At 37.2% G+C, this 15,905-nt stretch overlaps 1 protein-coding gene across 2 annotated transcripts in view; it reads right to left on the bottom strand.

Annotated features, from left to right (window-relative positions):
- Window positions 1-357: 357 nt before the first annotated feature.
- The window catches only part of LOC139749794 (cell division cycle and apoptosis regulator protein 1-like), an 86,171-nt gene continuing 70,623 nt past the window's right edge, over window positions 358-15,905 (bottom strand). Inside the window, exons 18-20 of one of the 2 annotated variants that reach the window (XM_071664050.1) lie at window positions 11,375-11,494; window positions 6,675-6,790; window positions 358-3,462 (exon numbers count right to left, since the gene is read on the bottom strand). In XM_071664050.1, coding sequence (XP_071520151.1) covers window positions 3,301-3,462; window positions 6,675-6,790; window positions 11,375-11,494 — 398 coding nt within the window. In that variant the 3' untranslated portion in view covers window positions 358-3,300. The remainder of the gene's footprint in view (window positions 3,463-6,674; window positions 6,791-11,374; window positions 11,495-15,905) is intronic. The other variant, XM_071664051.1, reaches the window with a different exon arrangement.

The following is a 15,905-nucleotide window of genomic DNA, read 5'->3' on the forward strand; positions in this document are numbered from 1 at the left end:
CTGATTAACATCTACTTTCTTTTTTCTTTTCCATTTTTCTTTAACATATGATGACCTTGATGAGGGCATGTCTTGCCCTTGACATGCATCACAAACACAAAAAAGGAAAAATAAATCTTTACATATCTATCACCAAAAGTCCTCCACCATCCCCAGGGTTACATACAGGGAAGAGCATTGCATCAACTGTAATCACAAATGGACCTTCATAAACACTAAAGTTGATCTAATACAGGGCTGATGAAGTTCAATACAAGAAACTGTAAAGTAATCAGGATAGGTCACAGTGAAAGAAGTCCCTGTTATGAATCATCTAACAGGAAACAAGCTACATGAATCTGAGATTTTTTTTTTCGGTAAGGCAAGGGGTAAACAGACAATGTCCCTAACCTGTTACAAATGACCCACCTTAAGAGAATAGTTAAGGAGACTAACTGTGATGTCTGATACCAAATATTAGAACAACATTCAAATTCATGGGTAAGTAAATAATCAAGAAGCTGTTCACATCATACACCACTCTTACACTACAATGTACTTCTCAGTTTGGTCACCATACCTAAACAAGCACAAATTGCTATCGGAGAAGGTTTAGAGTAGCGCAACAAAGATGGTACCAAAATTAAACCACTTCCTTTTTAACTCCCTTAGCATCTACGATGGGAAGTTGAAATTTGTTTCTTAAAAACCCACATTGGGCACAACTTAAATTGAGCAGCCCCTCTTGTTAAAGGAAGTCTCCATCTCCTCATTAGAAATATCGAGCCCTGATTGGCTACTGACAAAAGCATTACATCTTGGGTGAACAATAACATTCTGTATGTCAAAACTCAAAAAGACCTGGTGTGTCGTCTCGTGTGTGTGTTCGGTACCATGGAGCACCTAGAGACAAAAATGCTTTATAATATGCATTACTACTTGAATATATCATCATTAATAGGACTGACAACACATAAAGGATTTAATTGTGTAAGCGGTCAATAATAAGGATTCAGCATCAGTTTTCAACACGTCAGCCTGCAACAATATAAATTTTTCAAAACCCATCTTGTTTTACACATACAATATTCTTATCCTTTTGAAATATTTCTATAACAGTTTGTATGCCTTTAAAAAATATTTTGCATGAATTTTTTTTTTTTTTTTTTTTTTTTTTTTTTTGAAAAAATACAGGTAGGACCATTAGGTGGGAACCTCTGGAAACTCTGCACTAGGGTTGCCCTCTGCCTGTGGCTTGTTAAGGGTGAGGCACTAAAGGCTAAGAAGTAGCACTGGAGTTCACCAGTTATGTAGACTCTTTTACCATGGCCACCCTCTTCAGGAAGTTCATGTTTATGTACACAAGGCAAAAAATTACTTATATCAAACTCTTATTATGCAAAACCATGAACAAATTTGTGATATTAAATAGATCTTTCAGAGGAAAATCCCACAAAAAAATATGGCACATAATTTTCCTTCTGTCCCTATTTCTGGTTGCTTAAATAACAGAATAATTGGGTAAAAAAATTGAAAATGGGTTTTACTACTATTCCATTACCGCTACACATAAGTTTTGAATGAAAGCTAAGGAATTAGAAGAGATGATTTCCAGAGAGAGGATAGTGCCTTCAAATTTGCATTTGCCCAGCTTGAAAGAGAGAAGATTGTAGGGTGATCTGATCACCTTTCAATTTTCATAATAAACTGATAATGTAGACAGTCAATAGCTCTGCAAGAGATGTAGAGACAGAACAACCCATGGATAAAACATAACATTGAGCAAGAAACTTGTTAAAAGATGTGAGGAAGTACTCTTTATAGTATAAGAGTTGTGGATGAACAGCATGATATGACTGAAGACATGGTTATATACAGCCAGCATACGGATATTTAAAAATGTATGATAAAGAATGTGCAGGAGATGAGGATGCCATTAGAGTAAAACTCCCTCCCTAAACAAAATTTCTTCCACATGGAGAAATACCAAACTAAGGCTGGTTGCCATGGCCTCCTGTGCTAACCTCCCTGCTCTTTACATAACTGTAGTTATATGATCACGGTCAATTCCTTCTTCACATTTCTCAGTTATTCTTCTTCACTTTCCTTTACTACTGGTACATGTGTTCCAATTCATTTGGATCATCCAACAGCCTTATCATTTTCCATCGGGTCATCGTGTATACAGTATATGACCTGCAGTTCAATGGTTGTACACCTATGATGATGGTTCAATGGGACTTGAGGAAAGCACAACTTATTCCTTATGGTACGATATACGAGTTGCTTATCTAAACACAAGAGGTAAAAGTTAAATAATCACATGAGAATGGACCTCCACAAGTTATCAGATGAAAACAAAAGTAGATTAAGGGTTAAGCAGATGATTACTACAAAAGTACCCCCATTAACTACCAGCACTAGTGTCCTTGATAAATAAAGTTCTGGTTGTGTACAATTGTTGTCTGAGGTGCAGAAAGAGCCTACAGTGGGGAGCTGCCAGCAACTGACAGGTCTTGGCAATATAATAAGGTTTTATTAACACTTGTCTGTTAACAGTTAACTATTGCTGTTTAGTCATTTGAGGTATCCATACAGCTGCTTTACTTGGTTTCGTATCTTTTCCAAGTAATCTGATCTTCAAAACAAAACATGATTTTAGAGTATCAAGCATGCTTCTTCAGCTCATCATCAGGGGATAAAAAAAGGGCTATCACTCATTACATAACATTAGCTTGAGTAGAATACCCTAAAAGAAATTTTTTATAACTGTTAAAATGTTTCAAACATTCTGGCTACAGGAAAAAAATATGTATCTCCAACATTACATATTTTACAACGATATCACTTCTAATAATAAAAAAAATTATATAATTAAGTACGGTTTTATTACACGACATACTGTAATTAAGATTTTTTCTGTTATTTAGAATATTCAGTTAACTCACTGCAAGTCATGATTATGGCTAAAATGCTCCAAAAATATTACTATAACAAAAAGAGATACTTAAAATGCAAATCCTTAGGTAGACGGTAATAAATTAAGTTTCCAAATACAGAGTCATACAAACTATAGCAATAATTCATCACAATTTGATAACGTCTAGAAACATACACTCCCATAATTTATATAAAGGTATAACATCTCTAAAAGGTACAAATGAAAAAATTTTGACTCTTTCACCTCAAACAAAATTTTTGTTTCTATTAGCCACTATTTCTTCCTGTACTCAAACCCCTGGCATGCAAGACTGCAAACTCAAGATGAGATCACACTTTCAACTCAAAACAAAAAGTTCATTATTTTTTCGTTTTCCTTATTCACTCGAATGTCCCATTCTCCAAGTGTTCCGACTTAATTCTAATATTATCCTTTATTTCTCTTATAGGAAAGTCCTCATCATCCAGGTCCACACCAGCAACTAGAGGTCTGATCACCAACTTGATCTGATTTAATGCTCTCTGGTACACATTGTTGTCCTCCTGGTGGCAAACAAATGTCATTAAATAAAATTTAAAATTTCCTTCACATAGGTTACAACTCTGCAAAGCAGGCTGGTACTACATCCAATGAGTATACCATAAATCTACACTTTTTAAAACAGATCCCATTTTTGTTTCACCGTCTAAAGCATGCTGGTGCATGCATAGATCTGTATTTACTTATGATAAACTGGGGAAAAAAATAGCAATCATATGGGGTTGTTACTACTTACCAACCAATGTAAACAATAGATGAATTAATTCTCATCATAAAAAACCTACAATTTACTTAGTTCTGACAGACCAGATTTTTTTCTTTCATACTTGGCTGCCATTTCCACATTAGCAAAGTAAGACCAGGAACATCTGAAGAAAGATCATATTTGCTCACATCCATTCTCTAGCTGTCATGCACAATGCACCAAAACCACAGCTCCCTATCAACAACCACGCCCCACAGACCTTTCCATGGTTTACCCTGACCACTCCACATGCCCTGGTTCAGTCCACTGACAGCACACTGACCACTTATTCCATATCATTCTAATTCACTCAATCTCATGCGCACCTTTCACCCTTCTGATTGTTTAGGCCCTGATCACATACAATCTTTTTCACTTCTTCCTTCTATCTCAATTATGATCTCCCTGTTCTCTGTTCATGCACCTCTTTGATTAAAAATTTCTAAGTAAACCTTAAAATTCAATTATACAGTACAGAAACAATAAGGGCAATATCCCTTTGGAATACATAAAGTGTAAACACTGGAGGAATGCTTAAAAACAACTTTCACAAATGTTTGAAAAGTACCTTTGTTTCCAGGAAAAATTAATTGAAAACTTGAAATTTCAGGAAAATGTAGAAGTTCAAAATAAGAAATATTTTCTTACACAAAAAGTGTGCAAATGAATGAGGCTTACACTGATATCTAATTGATAAGAAATGGATATAAAAAATATTTCTACTCATTTAAACCTAGAAAAGAGGAGTAGAACTTTAGTGTTCAAGCTTACAGTCTCACTGGTAAGTAACATCACACATCAAAGACACACTAAAGGTAGTTTCCCTCTGAGACATAGGAAGCACCAACTTCAGTGGGATGGTACCTACAATATGTCAGTGATGAATTTCTTAAAATAAAGTGTATGCCCTTTTTCAAATAAAAATGCTACAAAAATACAAATTTTATGGAAAAAATATTGCAGGTACAAAATATGTAAAGATGCAATAATCATAATGATATCTGGATATCTGATAATGGAGTTCCAATCACCTAAAGCTGAGTCAGAAAAATTTTTGTTTAGAGATGCTGTACCGAGTTTTGTGTATACAGCAACATATATAATCTATATCTATAAACCTGTGAAATATTTTTTCCATTACTATAAATATGTATCATTGATGAGGTGGTACCTGTTCTCCTGTCTTTGAACATACTATGCTGCCTTCCATAGCTCACCATATGGAATGTGTCTTTGTACGATGGCTTTAACATGTTACCCTTAGAGTTCAAATTCTTCCTAAGTGGCAAGCTTCAAGGAATTGTATCAGAAAATAGCCAATATAACAGTGAGGCAAACAGCCAGCATTGTGCGCACAAACCTCCCTTCAAAGTCTTTGGGTTACTGAGGGCTGGGCATCAGCTATAATAGGACTTTACACCCACAGATATATGCTACATGATTCTGCCACCACAACATTTTCGTTTGATTTTATGCAAAAACATTACCAGCAGTACTGTACATGAATGCAAAAAAGGGCTCATACACAGATGACAGCAAAATGAATGAGATACTAAAGGAACTGTATGATTCAGTTTTCTCAAAGGCCAAAAATCACCTTAAACATAAAAAATAACTTCTAACTTCTTCCTAAACAGCGGTCACTCCTTACACAGATGATCCTAACATTGAGCTGCAGGACTTCAAGAGATCTATTGACTTCTTGCTTTACAATCTGCTCCAGGACCAGACTCTTGGAACTCTAACTTTCTTCCACAATGCAAAGCATCAACTATTAGCAAACACACTATCTCATGAAAAGAAAGCCTGGACTCTGGCATAATTCCATAGAGTACGAAAATGAAACATGACCCCAATCCATAAGGGAAGAATGGGATTCTGATACACAATCAAAGCTCTGTTAAAATTCTTCATCAAACCATTATCCATAATCAAATGAGTATTTCTTCAAGTCCGTTAAACAACAATCCATCTAACGAGACTATGTTAAAAGAGGTCTCATATTCGTGGAGAAAGCCGCCTGGTGGACCATCCTAGTAACAAAAATCTTTTATCTGGTTGAACAATTGTCCCAACTTCTTACAACAAAGTCTGGTATTGCTCCTTGCTGTATATATGACCATCAAAACCTAGCTACATAGACAATAACTATCATGAAATACTTAAAAAAAGACAAATAAATACTATAGTTCACTGTAATAATTATAAAAGAAAATCCTAGATCGTCAAAGAAAAAAAAAAACACATCAAGAACATAAAAGGAATTAACCTCTGGTGACTCAAGATTAATGGTACAATTCAAAAGAAACAACAGATGCTAATGATGTGTGCATTGGAGGCCACAAATAAAAGATCAAGGATAATGATCTGTCATCTCTGAAGGCAAAGAGCAAGTGTGAAGACACAGGAGGCCTGGTAAAGTCATGGGCAGCTTAAGTACACTGCGCCAAACAGATAGCGCTTGGTGGAAGTGGCTTGCTAATTCATGTCACCTTACATACACACCATGACATAAGAGTTCCTGTAAATGTATATCTGCTGTTTTTGTGTTTTCTGTGGTGGTCAAAGGAAGTGGATGTTCATAGTAAAACCTCATCACTGGAAGTCAAGTAGTAACTTAAACTCACAAAGATCATGTGTCCTTTCAGATACACAAAGGGCTCCCTCCAGAAGAACAGAACAATTTTTTTCTCTCCATTTCTACTGATATCTGAGATCCACTCAGCCTATAAGACCTTTATATACATCCTAAACAGTTTGAAAATGTGAAGACTTTCTTATCGAAAATAAAAAATAATTACTTCAAAAATGGATTGATTCAACAAGATGGACATCTGTTTCCAATGTCACCTTTAGTCTAAAAACATGGACTCCAACACTGCACATGATCAGCATACATTCCCCTGGCATTATCAACTGAGATACAGTACATCTAGCCCTTATAAAATAAAAAGGTAATACTAAACTCACAATTGCCTTTTGAAGTTCTTCTTCTGTTGATTTTAGATTGGAATTAGCAGCCTTAAGTTCCTTATTCAATTTACTACATCTCTCATATGACTTCTTGGATTCATCTTTACAGCTCACTGAAACAAGAATATTACATTACAATATCAAATGATACATGACAGCCAAAGAATGCATTTCAGTAATCATGGCCATTTTCTCACCTGTTCCTAAAGTTACCTTGCTAACACAGGAAATAGTGAATAAGTATGAATAAATTACCAGAGTGCGGTACAACAAAAAGACTATTTAGGTAAGTGGCAGTAAGCAACCACTTTTTCATTGTGGCAATTGAAAATAAGATCCATTCCTTAGCTAAGATATGAACAAATAAATGAGGTAGGAACAACATGCATAAAAAAAAAAGTGCCTTTACTTTGCAGTACAGTAGTAAGATATCACATCAACTGTAATAAACCCTCACCTACATACTTCTATCCTTAACCAGTAAAACCCTACACTAGCATACATCTTACCAAGTACGGAAATGTGGAGGGTGCGTGAACTACGTGACTCCTCACTGTCAACACCCTCCCACACCAATAAGGAGGAAAGCAAACTACTTTAACAAGTATTTCATTCAGTAATATATGATCCGGGGAACAAACTTTTTGGAAAGAATCCACAATGAAAGATAACAATCAGAGATTTAAGAACTCTTTCCAAATCTTACAAACCTCATTCTTGATTACAAACAGTGTTTAGTCCTGTTTAGTGCACACTTACTTTTCCACACATACCTCCCTCTTAATCTTATCCATTTCTTTCCAAAATGCCTTGTTACCTTCCCTTTGCAGGGTTCCAGGTCTATCCCTAATGAACTGGATGTTCCTGTTCTTTCAAAGCCAATGGATTTGGGCACCTCAGTTCCACATTTGAGTAATGACAGTAGATGACAGAGCATAGAGGAAAGGTAATGGGCAAATCATCTTAAGAGGCGGACAGTAATTCTGCCCAGGATATGGCACAAAGGTCTCTTAACCCCATTCCCTCATGATTAATAAATGAGCTGTGCCTAAATGAGTGTTATGGACAATCATATCTTGAGGAAAGATTCTGTGCAAACACCACTAAGCATAAGTTCAAATTTGATAGAATAACTTAACACAAGGACACTGCACAAATAGTGTGAGTTTTGATTATAATACAGTCATCATCATAGCAGATTACAATGAAGTAATCTTGTGAATGCAGCAGATGGGGAAAGTAGAAATAAATAAATGCTGATCAAAGATGAGTAACCTCACTCAAAAGAGGGTATGAAGCATTTAAGATATAGGTGAAATGCTAGGGATCTCCTGACTAACAATGAACAAGACATACATACAATAATGACCTAGAGTTAAGTTTGAGAGCAAAGGTGAGCAAAGACCTCAGCTTCTCCATTTCTAATTTGTGCATTAAAAATTTTCAAAGAGGGTATAGCCTAAGGAGACACTATTCAGTGTCATATAAAGAGAATGTGTGAACCACAAGTGGGTTTTGGGTTAGATCAGCTATTGTGAATGTGGTGAACAGTTCTTTGAGAGATATAAATGGATAGAGCAACCAGATGACACAAGATGAAATTAAGTAAGACACTTGTTAATAAGAAAGTAAAGAAATAACTTTAATAACATAAGAGTGGCGGATGAACGGTAGGTAGTATTTGGTAGGCAGCCAATACCAGGGATGAATATTACCTGTACTACCCGCCTGGGTATCAGGGGGGTTATTGATGGCAGCATAATGAGCCAGCAGTTCAATTGTTGTCAAATTGCACTCCTCACACATACATGGACAGCTGGCATTCTGTCCACAAACATAAAATCTCTTTTTGTCACACATGACACTTGGCAACACTCAACGCTAGATTTTTCTGCTGTGAGCACTATGCGTTAGCCCTGCCTTTTGACAAAATGGTAGGAGCAATCAATACATAGGAGTGTGTAGGAGCTTTAAGTAGAAATAGACAGGAAAATTAGGTATAAGTAATCTGAAGGAGCATTTGGCAAAGACCCTGAAAACATTATACTTGAGTTGCCCTCTGCCAGTGACCTGTCAAAGGTAAGGGACTAAAGGGTAAGAAGCAGTATTGGAGTTCACCAGTTATGGAAACTTATGCTGTGGCCACCCTCTTCTGGGAGTTTCCAAAGAAAATGAGTGTCAGAGATATGTAAAGATGAATGAAACAGAATGGTTCATGAAGACAGCATACACAAATTTAAGAGGCTGTATAATGGTAGAGGATGTTCAAGAAATGAGCTTGCAAAACTTTGTCAATTTACAATACAAATATAATATCTGCAAAAAAAACCTTGTCTGCCTTCCAATACATTTTCAAAGGCAGTTTCACACTTACATTTCAGCACTCTATCATCTCTCCTTTGGCTCTGATTACCATCTGCAGATGTCTGAACATGGAATTCCAAGGTTGCTGAAGTATTCTAGGTTGAGTCTATAGGGTCTTGAGTTCCTAAATAAGATGAGGCACTGATGAGGTGCTGCAGAAGCATCCACCTGATCATGCAATCTGAGCACTGAGTGGGCCTAGAAATCACTCAAGTATTCACATTTTCTTGCTTCCAAAAAAGTATTCAGGCTTTCTCTTCCTTTGAAAGGTAAGACCCAACCAAACTGAAGCACAGGTGGAAGAAATACAGAGCTCAGAAACAAAATTCCCCAACTGAAGCGGCAGCCAGGAAGAGTAAAGAAAGAACATTGTTCCCTCGGGATAGTCTGAGGCACACTGAGGTGGGCTGCTGGTGCTCACATCATGAGTGAAACTAATCACAGCAACCAGATGTATGATGATTTCACCCTGAGAGTATCACGATTTTGTACCCATAATAAATTACATATTGGTAATAATCATTAAGCTGTGTTATATGACTCTGCCAGCTTGTAGTTACAACAAAAGTGAAATGTCACCTTTAATGACGTTCTATTATCATAAATGGATAAAAGGGAGTACAGAGGAGTTGCCATAATTTGCAGGTTATGTACCAGAAGCCCACAAAAATTAAATTGTAAATTCTAGTTTCATAGATTGAAATGGAATTACTTAGATTCCAAAAGCTAAAAAATATGAATAAACTGCTCTAAAACTGCTTTGAGAAATATCAAACATCACATTTAATTATCATTATCATTATGCAGAATCGCCATTTCCCACATCAGAGAGGTAGTGCCAGGATATAAACGAATAGAGACCCATCCACTCATATACACACATAAATACATACAAGCCCATACACGTACATATACATAAACAGCCATACACATATATATATTCATGCACATATTCATACTCGTTTGCCTTCATCTATTCCCAACGCCATTCCACCCCACTGGAAACAGTATCACCACCTCCTGTGTCAACAAGGTAGCACCAGGAAAAAAAAAAAAGAAAAAAAAAAAAAGCCGCATTCATTCACACTCAGTCTCTAGCTGTCATGTGTAATGCACCGAAATCATAACTCCCTATCTACATCCAGGCCCAATAGACTTTTCCTTGGTTTACCTCAGACATTTCACAGGCCCTAACTCTTCTAGTGAGAGCATGTCAACCCTGGTATACCACATCATTCCCACTCACTATTCCTTGCACGCCTCTCACCCTCTTACATGTTTAGGCCCCAACTGCTAAAATTCTTTTTCACTCCACCCTTCCACCAATTTGGTCTCCCACTTCTCCTTGTTCCCTCCATCTCTTAACACATATCCTCTTTGTCAACCTTTTCTCACTCATTCTCTCCATATGTCCAAACCATTTCAACACTCTCTCTTCTGCTCTCTCAAGCACACTCTCTTTATTACATAATACATCAACAAATACAGTAAATGAACACTAAAGGAAAAAACACTGATAGTTCAAGTTATGTGATATGACGGGCATGTATTGAAACTACCAACACAAAACCGCTAGTCCCCCAACTTCCCCTCTGGTGTAAGATCATACATTTCAGCAGAAAACTTATCAAACATTTTGTCCATGATATCCAGGTCCTTACAGCACATCACCACTACCAAACAGATTTTTCATTACCAAATTTCCTTATATATGGTAATGAAAAATACCAAATGTAAACCCTGGGCAGATGATATGAGAGTCCTCTCTAGACAGGACTGCAAACATGCCAAACATTGACCTACAGATTCACAAGCTGCAGCTACCCCTTCTCAACCATGAATTATGAAAATTTAACTACAAAATCAGTGGTACAATAGAGGTACCAGTGAATATGTAAATGCAAATTTGAATTCTGTGAATAATCGTGACTCCAATGTACAGTCTGATCTGGCTCCAAAGGAATCAATCATTTCCCTACACCTAACTGGAATTGTCTTGGAGCTGTATCAGCCTTATAATAAGTGTCCTTGGGTTGTAGATTGAATGAATTAATTACAATATTAAGATGTGATTCTGTATCATTACAAGAAATAAGCATAAGGTATCTGCCTAAAGCTTAAGTATGTGTACACTATATTTCCTAAGTTGCATATATTTCGGAGGGGCTTGTTACTCAATCAACCTATGGTATGCTTGAATGTAAGAGTAATCTGGTGATATGAGATTCAACTTATTGCCTAATAAACATATTTGACGCAGTAATGCAAAGTATTTGTCTACATCAACCTGTATGCAATATTAGAGATACGCTTATCAAATGATTATAACTTACTTAATTCTTTTTGTAACTCCTTCAGCTTTTCTTCTGTATTGCTTCTGGCATTCTCAGACTTCTCTAGCTGCTGTATCAACTTCCCAATATCCACCAATGATCCACCATACTTCACAACACCTGAAGACAAAGAGTATCCTTTTCAATACAAAAATCATTTACAGACTGCAAAGCAGCTGTCCTTAGCTTTCTCTTTTAATGTCAGGTGAAACTGCAAGGGCAACTTGCCCTAATCAAGCCTACAGTACACACACACACACTCACATATTATTATCATTATACTTAATCGCTGTCTCTCACGTCAGCAAGGTAGCGCAAGGAAACAGATGAAAGAATGGCCCTACATATTCGCCATTTCCCCCGTTAGCGAGATAGCATTAAGAACAGAGGACTGAGCCTTTGAGGTAATATCCTCACTTGGCCCCCTTCCCTGTTCCTTCTTTTGGAAAATCAAAAATGGGAGGGGAGGACTTCCAGCCCCCCTCCCTCCCCTTTTAGCCTCTACAATACGCACGGAATACATGGGAAGTATTCTTTCTCCCCTGGGGTAGGGGAGAAAGAATTCCACCTCCGTATTCCCAAAGTGTTGTAAAAGGCAACTGAAGGGGGTGGGAGCAGGGGACTGGAAACCCTTCCCTTCTTGTATTTCAGTTTCTAAATGAAGAAACAGAGGAAGGAGTCAGGCAGGGAGTGTTCATCTTACTCAAAGGTTCATGTTTGGGTGTCTTAATGTGTGTGGATGTAACCTAGATAAGAAGAGAGGAGAGACAGATAGAATGTTTGAGGAAAGAAACCTGGATGTTCTGGCTCTTAAGTAAAACAAAGCTCAAGGGTGAAGGGGAAGAATGGTTTGGAAATGTCTTAGGAGTAAAGTCAGAGGTTGGTGAGGGGACAAGAGCTAAGGTAGGAGCGGGTCAAACTAAAAATGGATGGTGAGAGGTGGGTGATTACTGGTGCTAATGCACTTGGCCATGAGAAGAAAGATCATGAGAGGCAGTGTTTTGGGAGCAGCTGAGTGTGTATGTCAGCAGTTATGATGCACAAGAAAGGATATTAGTGATGGGTTATTTAAATGTGAAGGTAAGTAATGTGGCAGTTAAAGGCATAATAATGTGAACAAGAGAACAAATGGGAACATCAGTGATGAGGACAAAAGAGGAAGTGATAAAAGGTAATGATGAAGTGAGGAGGAGATGAATCAAGTATTTTGAAGGAATGTTCAATGTGTTTGATGATACAGGCAATTGTCGGGATGGTATGCGAAGTGAGGGAATCATGGAAAGTGGTTTGGTGAAGAGAAGGGAGAAAGTGAAAGTTATGTATGACAAAGTGTGGCATGACAACTGGAGTGGATGGCAGTACCAATTTTCAGTGTTTGTATGGATCATGGTGAAGTGCCTGAGAATTGGCAAAATGCATTTTAGTGCCATTGTGTGAAGGCAAGGAAGATAAGGGTGTGTTCAAACTAAAGAGGTATAAGTTTGTTGAGTGTACCTGATAAGATGTATGGAAGGGTATAACTGAGAGGGGTGAAAGCATGTACAGAGCATCAGATTGGGGAGGAGCAGTGTGGTTTCAGAAGTATGTGGATCAAGCATTTGCTTTTACAAATGTGTATAAAAAATACTAAGAGAAACATGGATTTGTATGTCACATCTATGGACCTAGAAAAAGCATATGATAGGGTTGACAGAGATGCCTTGTGGAAGGTCTTAAGAATATACGGAGTGGGAACAGAGCTATAAGAGGCAGTAAGAAGTTTTATTGAGGGTGTAAGGCATGAGGATCACTAGGGAAAAGAGGATATTGAATGTCACCAAGGTTGTTTAATTTGTTCATGAATGGGGTGGTGAGAGAGGTAAGTGTGAGAGTCCTGGAAAGAGGGGAGAATATGCAGTCTGTAGGGGATGATAAAGCATGGGAAGTGAGTTAATTATTTGGTGATAATGCAGCACTGGTGGCAGATTCGAGTGAGAAACTGCATAAGCTGGTGACTGACTTTGGCAGGTGTGCAAAAAGAGAGAGTTGAAAGTATGTGAAGTAAAGCAAGGTTAATCTGCAGTAAGTGAAGTGTTTTTGACACCCTGGGAGTGGACATGGTGCGAATGGAACCAAGAAAGTGGAAGTAAGTCACAAGGCGTAGGATCTTGGAGTATTGAAGAGTGTGTGGAAAGAGAGATCATTATCTTGGAGGGCAAATTGGTATGTCTGAAGGTAAAGTACTAACAGCATTATCATATGGATGCAAGGCAATGGCTATAGATAAAACTTTGAGGAAGAGGGTGGGTATGTTGGAAATTAAATGTTTGAAGACAATAAATGGTTTGAGATGGTTGATTGAGAAAGTAGTGAAAGAGTAAGAAAGAGGTGTGGTAACAAAACAGAGTGCAGTTGGGAGAGCTGAAGATGGTCTGCAGAAATGGTCTGAACATATACAGAAAATGAGTGAGGAAAGGCTGCAAAGAGGATATACAACTCAGGAGCAGAGGGAAAGAGGAGAGTGGGGATACCAATTTGGAGATGGATGGATGAGTGAAAAAGATTGTGAATGATCATGGCCTGAACATCCAAAAGGGTAAAAGGTATGCATGGGACAGAGTGAACTAGAATGATGTAGTATATTGGAGTTGACATAATATCAAAGCATTAAAGAAGGGCATGTGAAGCATCTGTGGTAAACCAAGGAAAAGTCTGTGGGACCTAATTGTGAACAGAGAGCTGTGGGATCAGCACATTACACATGGCAGCCAGAGAATGGATGTGAGCAGGTGCATTTTCAATCATATTTATCTTAAAATGTTTAATAAGACTAGCAACTGTCTCACCTGAGTAAGAGGAAATTAAGATTTTTTTTTTCAACTGAATATCTTTTATATATGGTGTAGAGCTAGCTAATAAACTGAAAGTTTTAGAAATCTGCAGGAGTTACCTAGTTATGAAGGAAGCAATGACATGACAAGGCCAATGAATTTACTCACTTATACTAAATACACAGTACCTAGCCATACCAGTATATGATGGATATCTCCATTCTTCATAATTTTTGGTACTAGCCCAGGAAAGCTGTCTATCACCAAAAGGTTTAAGCAAGACAGCAGACTTACCAACATTACTTGGTTCACAGCAGACTTAAGTCTCTTTCCTTTCTAATAAGTTTCTGACAAGTTCTATCATCATGTACATATTCATTACCCTAAAGGCATTACTGCTGAGTAATTCATGAGCTAAAAATCTTCCACAATGGTTTAATTTAAACAGCTTAATTCATTTAGTTTAGCTGAAATTTTCTTCTTTACTAATTTGAATTCTTTAGTTACATCAACTTACTGACATCGGTGTCAGGCTGGTTTGTGGTATGAGAACTATCCAACTCTCAGATGCAATATGTAAGAAATATTCAGTAGCATAGTTTCTGAAACAAGAGGATTACTAAAAGCAATACTGTAGCAGAAACAGCATCATATCTGACAACATAGCAAAAACGAAAATTAACCAGCAGTTTCACAGGTTGATGCACAGTAAAGAACACATAACGAAACAGTACAAGACCAAGCTACATCTAAGCTTAACCCCTCTGGTGTTGGTGCTTCTTTTCTTATCCATGGTCGCAGATTACAAAAAAAGAATATTGATACACAATACCTAGCCATACCAGTATACGACGGATATTTCCATTCTTCATAATTTTTGGTACTAGCCCAAGAAAACTGTCTATGGGGAGGGGGTGGCTGTTAATGCCAAAAAACCATTAAATTGAATGTAACCTATGGGCCATATTTCAATACAATATAAAGTAATACAATATACAGTTCACATGCTTTCTTTTAACTCTTCCATCACTTGACACCATTTTGAATTGTAAGGATTGTAAAATTAATAAATAAAGTCATATTTCTCAGTATACAACCTGGACGCACAATAGCTTTGAGGCAGAATGAGACCAAAACAAAGCAAGTGCAGATACACCACCGATTTTCCAGCACTCTTGGTTCCAAAGCCTTGCTGGATCAACCATTTTGCTGGACCAACTGTGGTCATTTAATAATAATTCATCAACACACCTCTAACCCACTAATTACGCATCTCCCAAGCGTCTAAAGTATGCCACGGACTGCTAGAAATTTAAATTAAACAAATATTAAATGTAAATTAAATAAATAAATGAAATACAGGTACCTGACAAGTCCACTCCATCACTCCGATACTGTCAAAACCATTCCATCATCACTCGATCATGCTCAGTACTCTTACCATCTTTCATACTTTTTCTAATTGTCATTTGCTTCTTGGAATCACTGTCTGCATAGAATTTCAATATTTTCTCCCTTTACTTTTTTATATCATAAACATATCATAAACAGTTGATGAACCAATACTGTAAATGTCAGACAGCTTAAGCACTGAAACACCATGGTCCATTTTTTCAACAGTTCTACTTTATCTTGGATTGATATGAACTGGTGTTTATGTTTGACAACACGACTGACACTCTCATATGTCTTAGAGGCCATAGCTAGGGTTGAATTTAAGC

Source organism: Panulirus ornatus, chromosome 8 (assembly GCF_036320965.1).
Source record: "Panulirus ornatus isolate Po-2019 chromosome 8, ASM3632096v1, whole genome shotgun sequence".
Classification (NCBI taxonomy): Eukaryota; Metazoa; Arthropoda; class Malacostraca; order Decapoda; family Palinuridae; genus Panulirus; species Panulirus ornatus.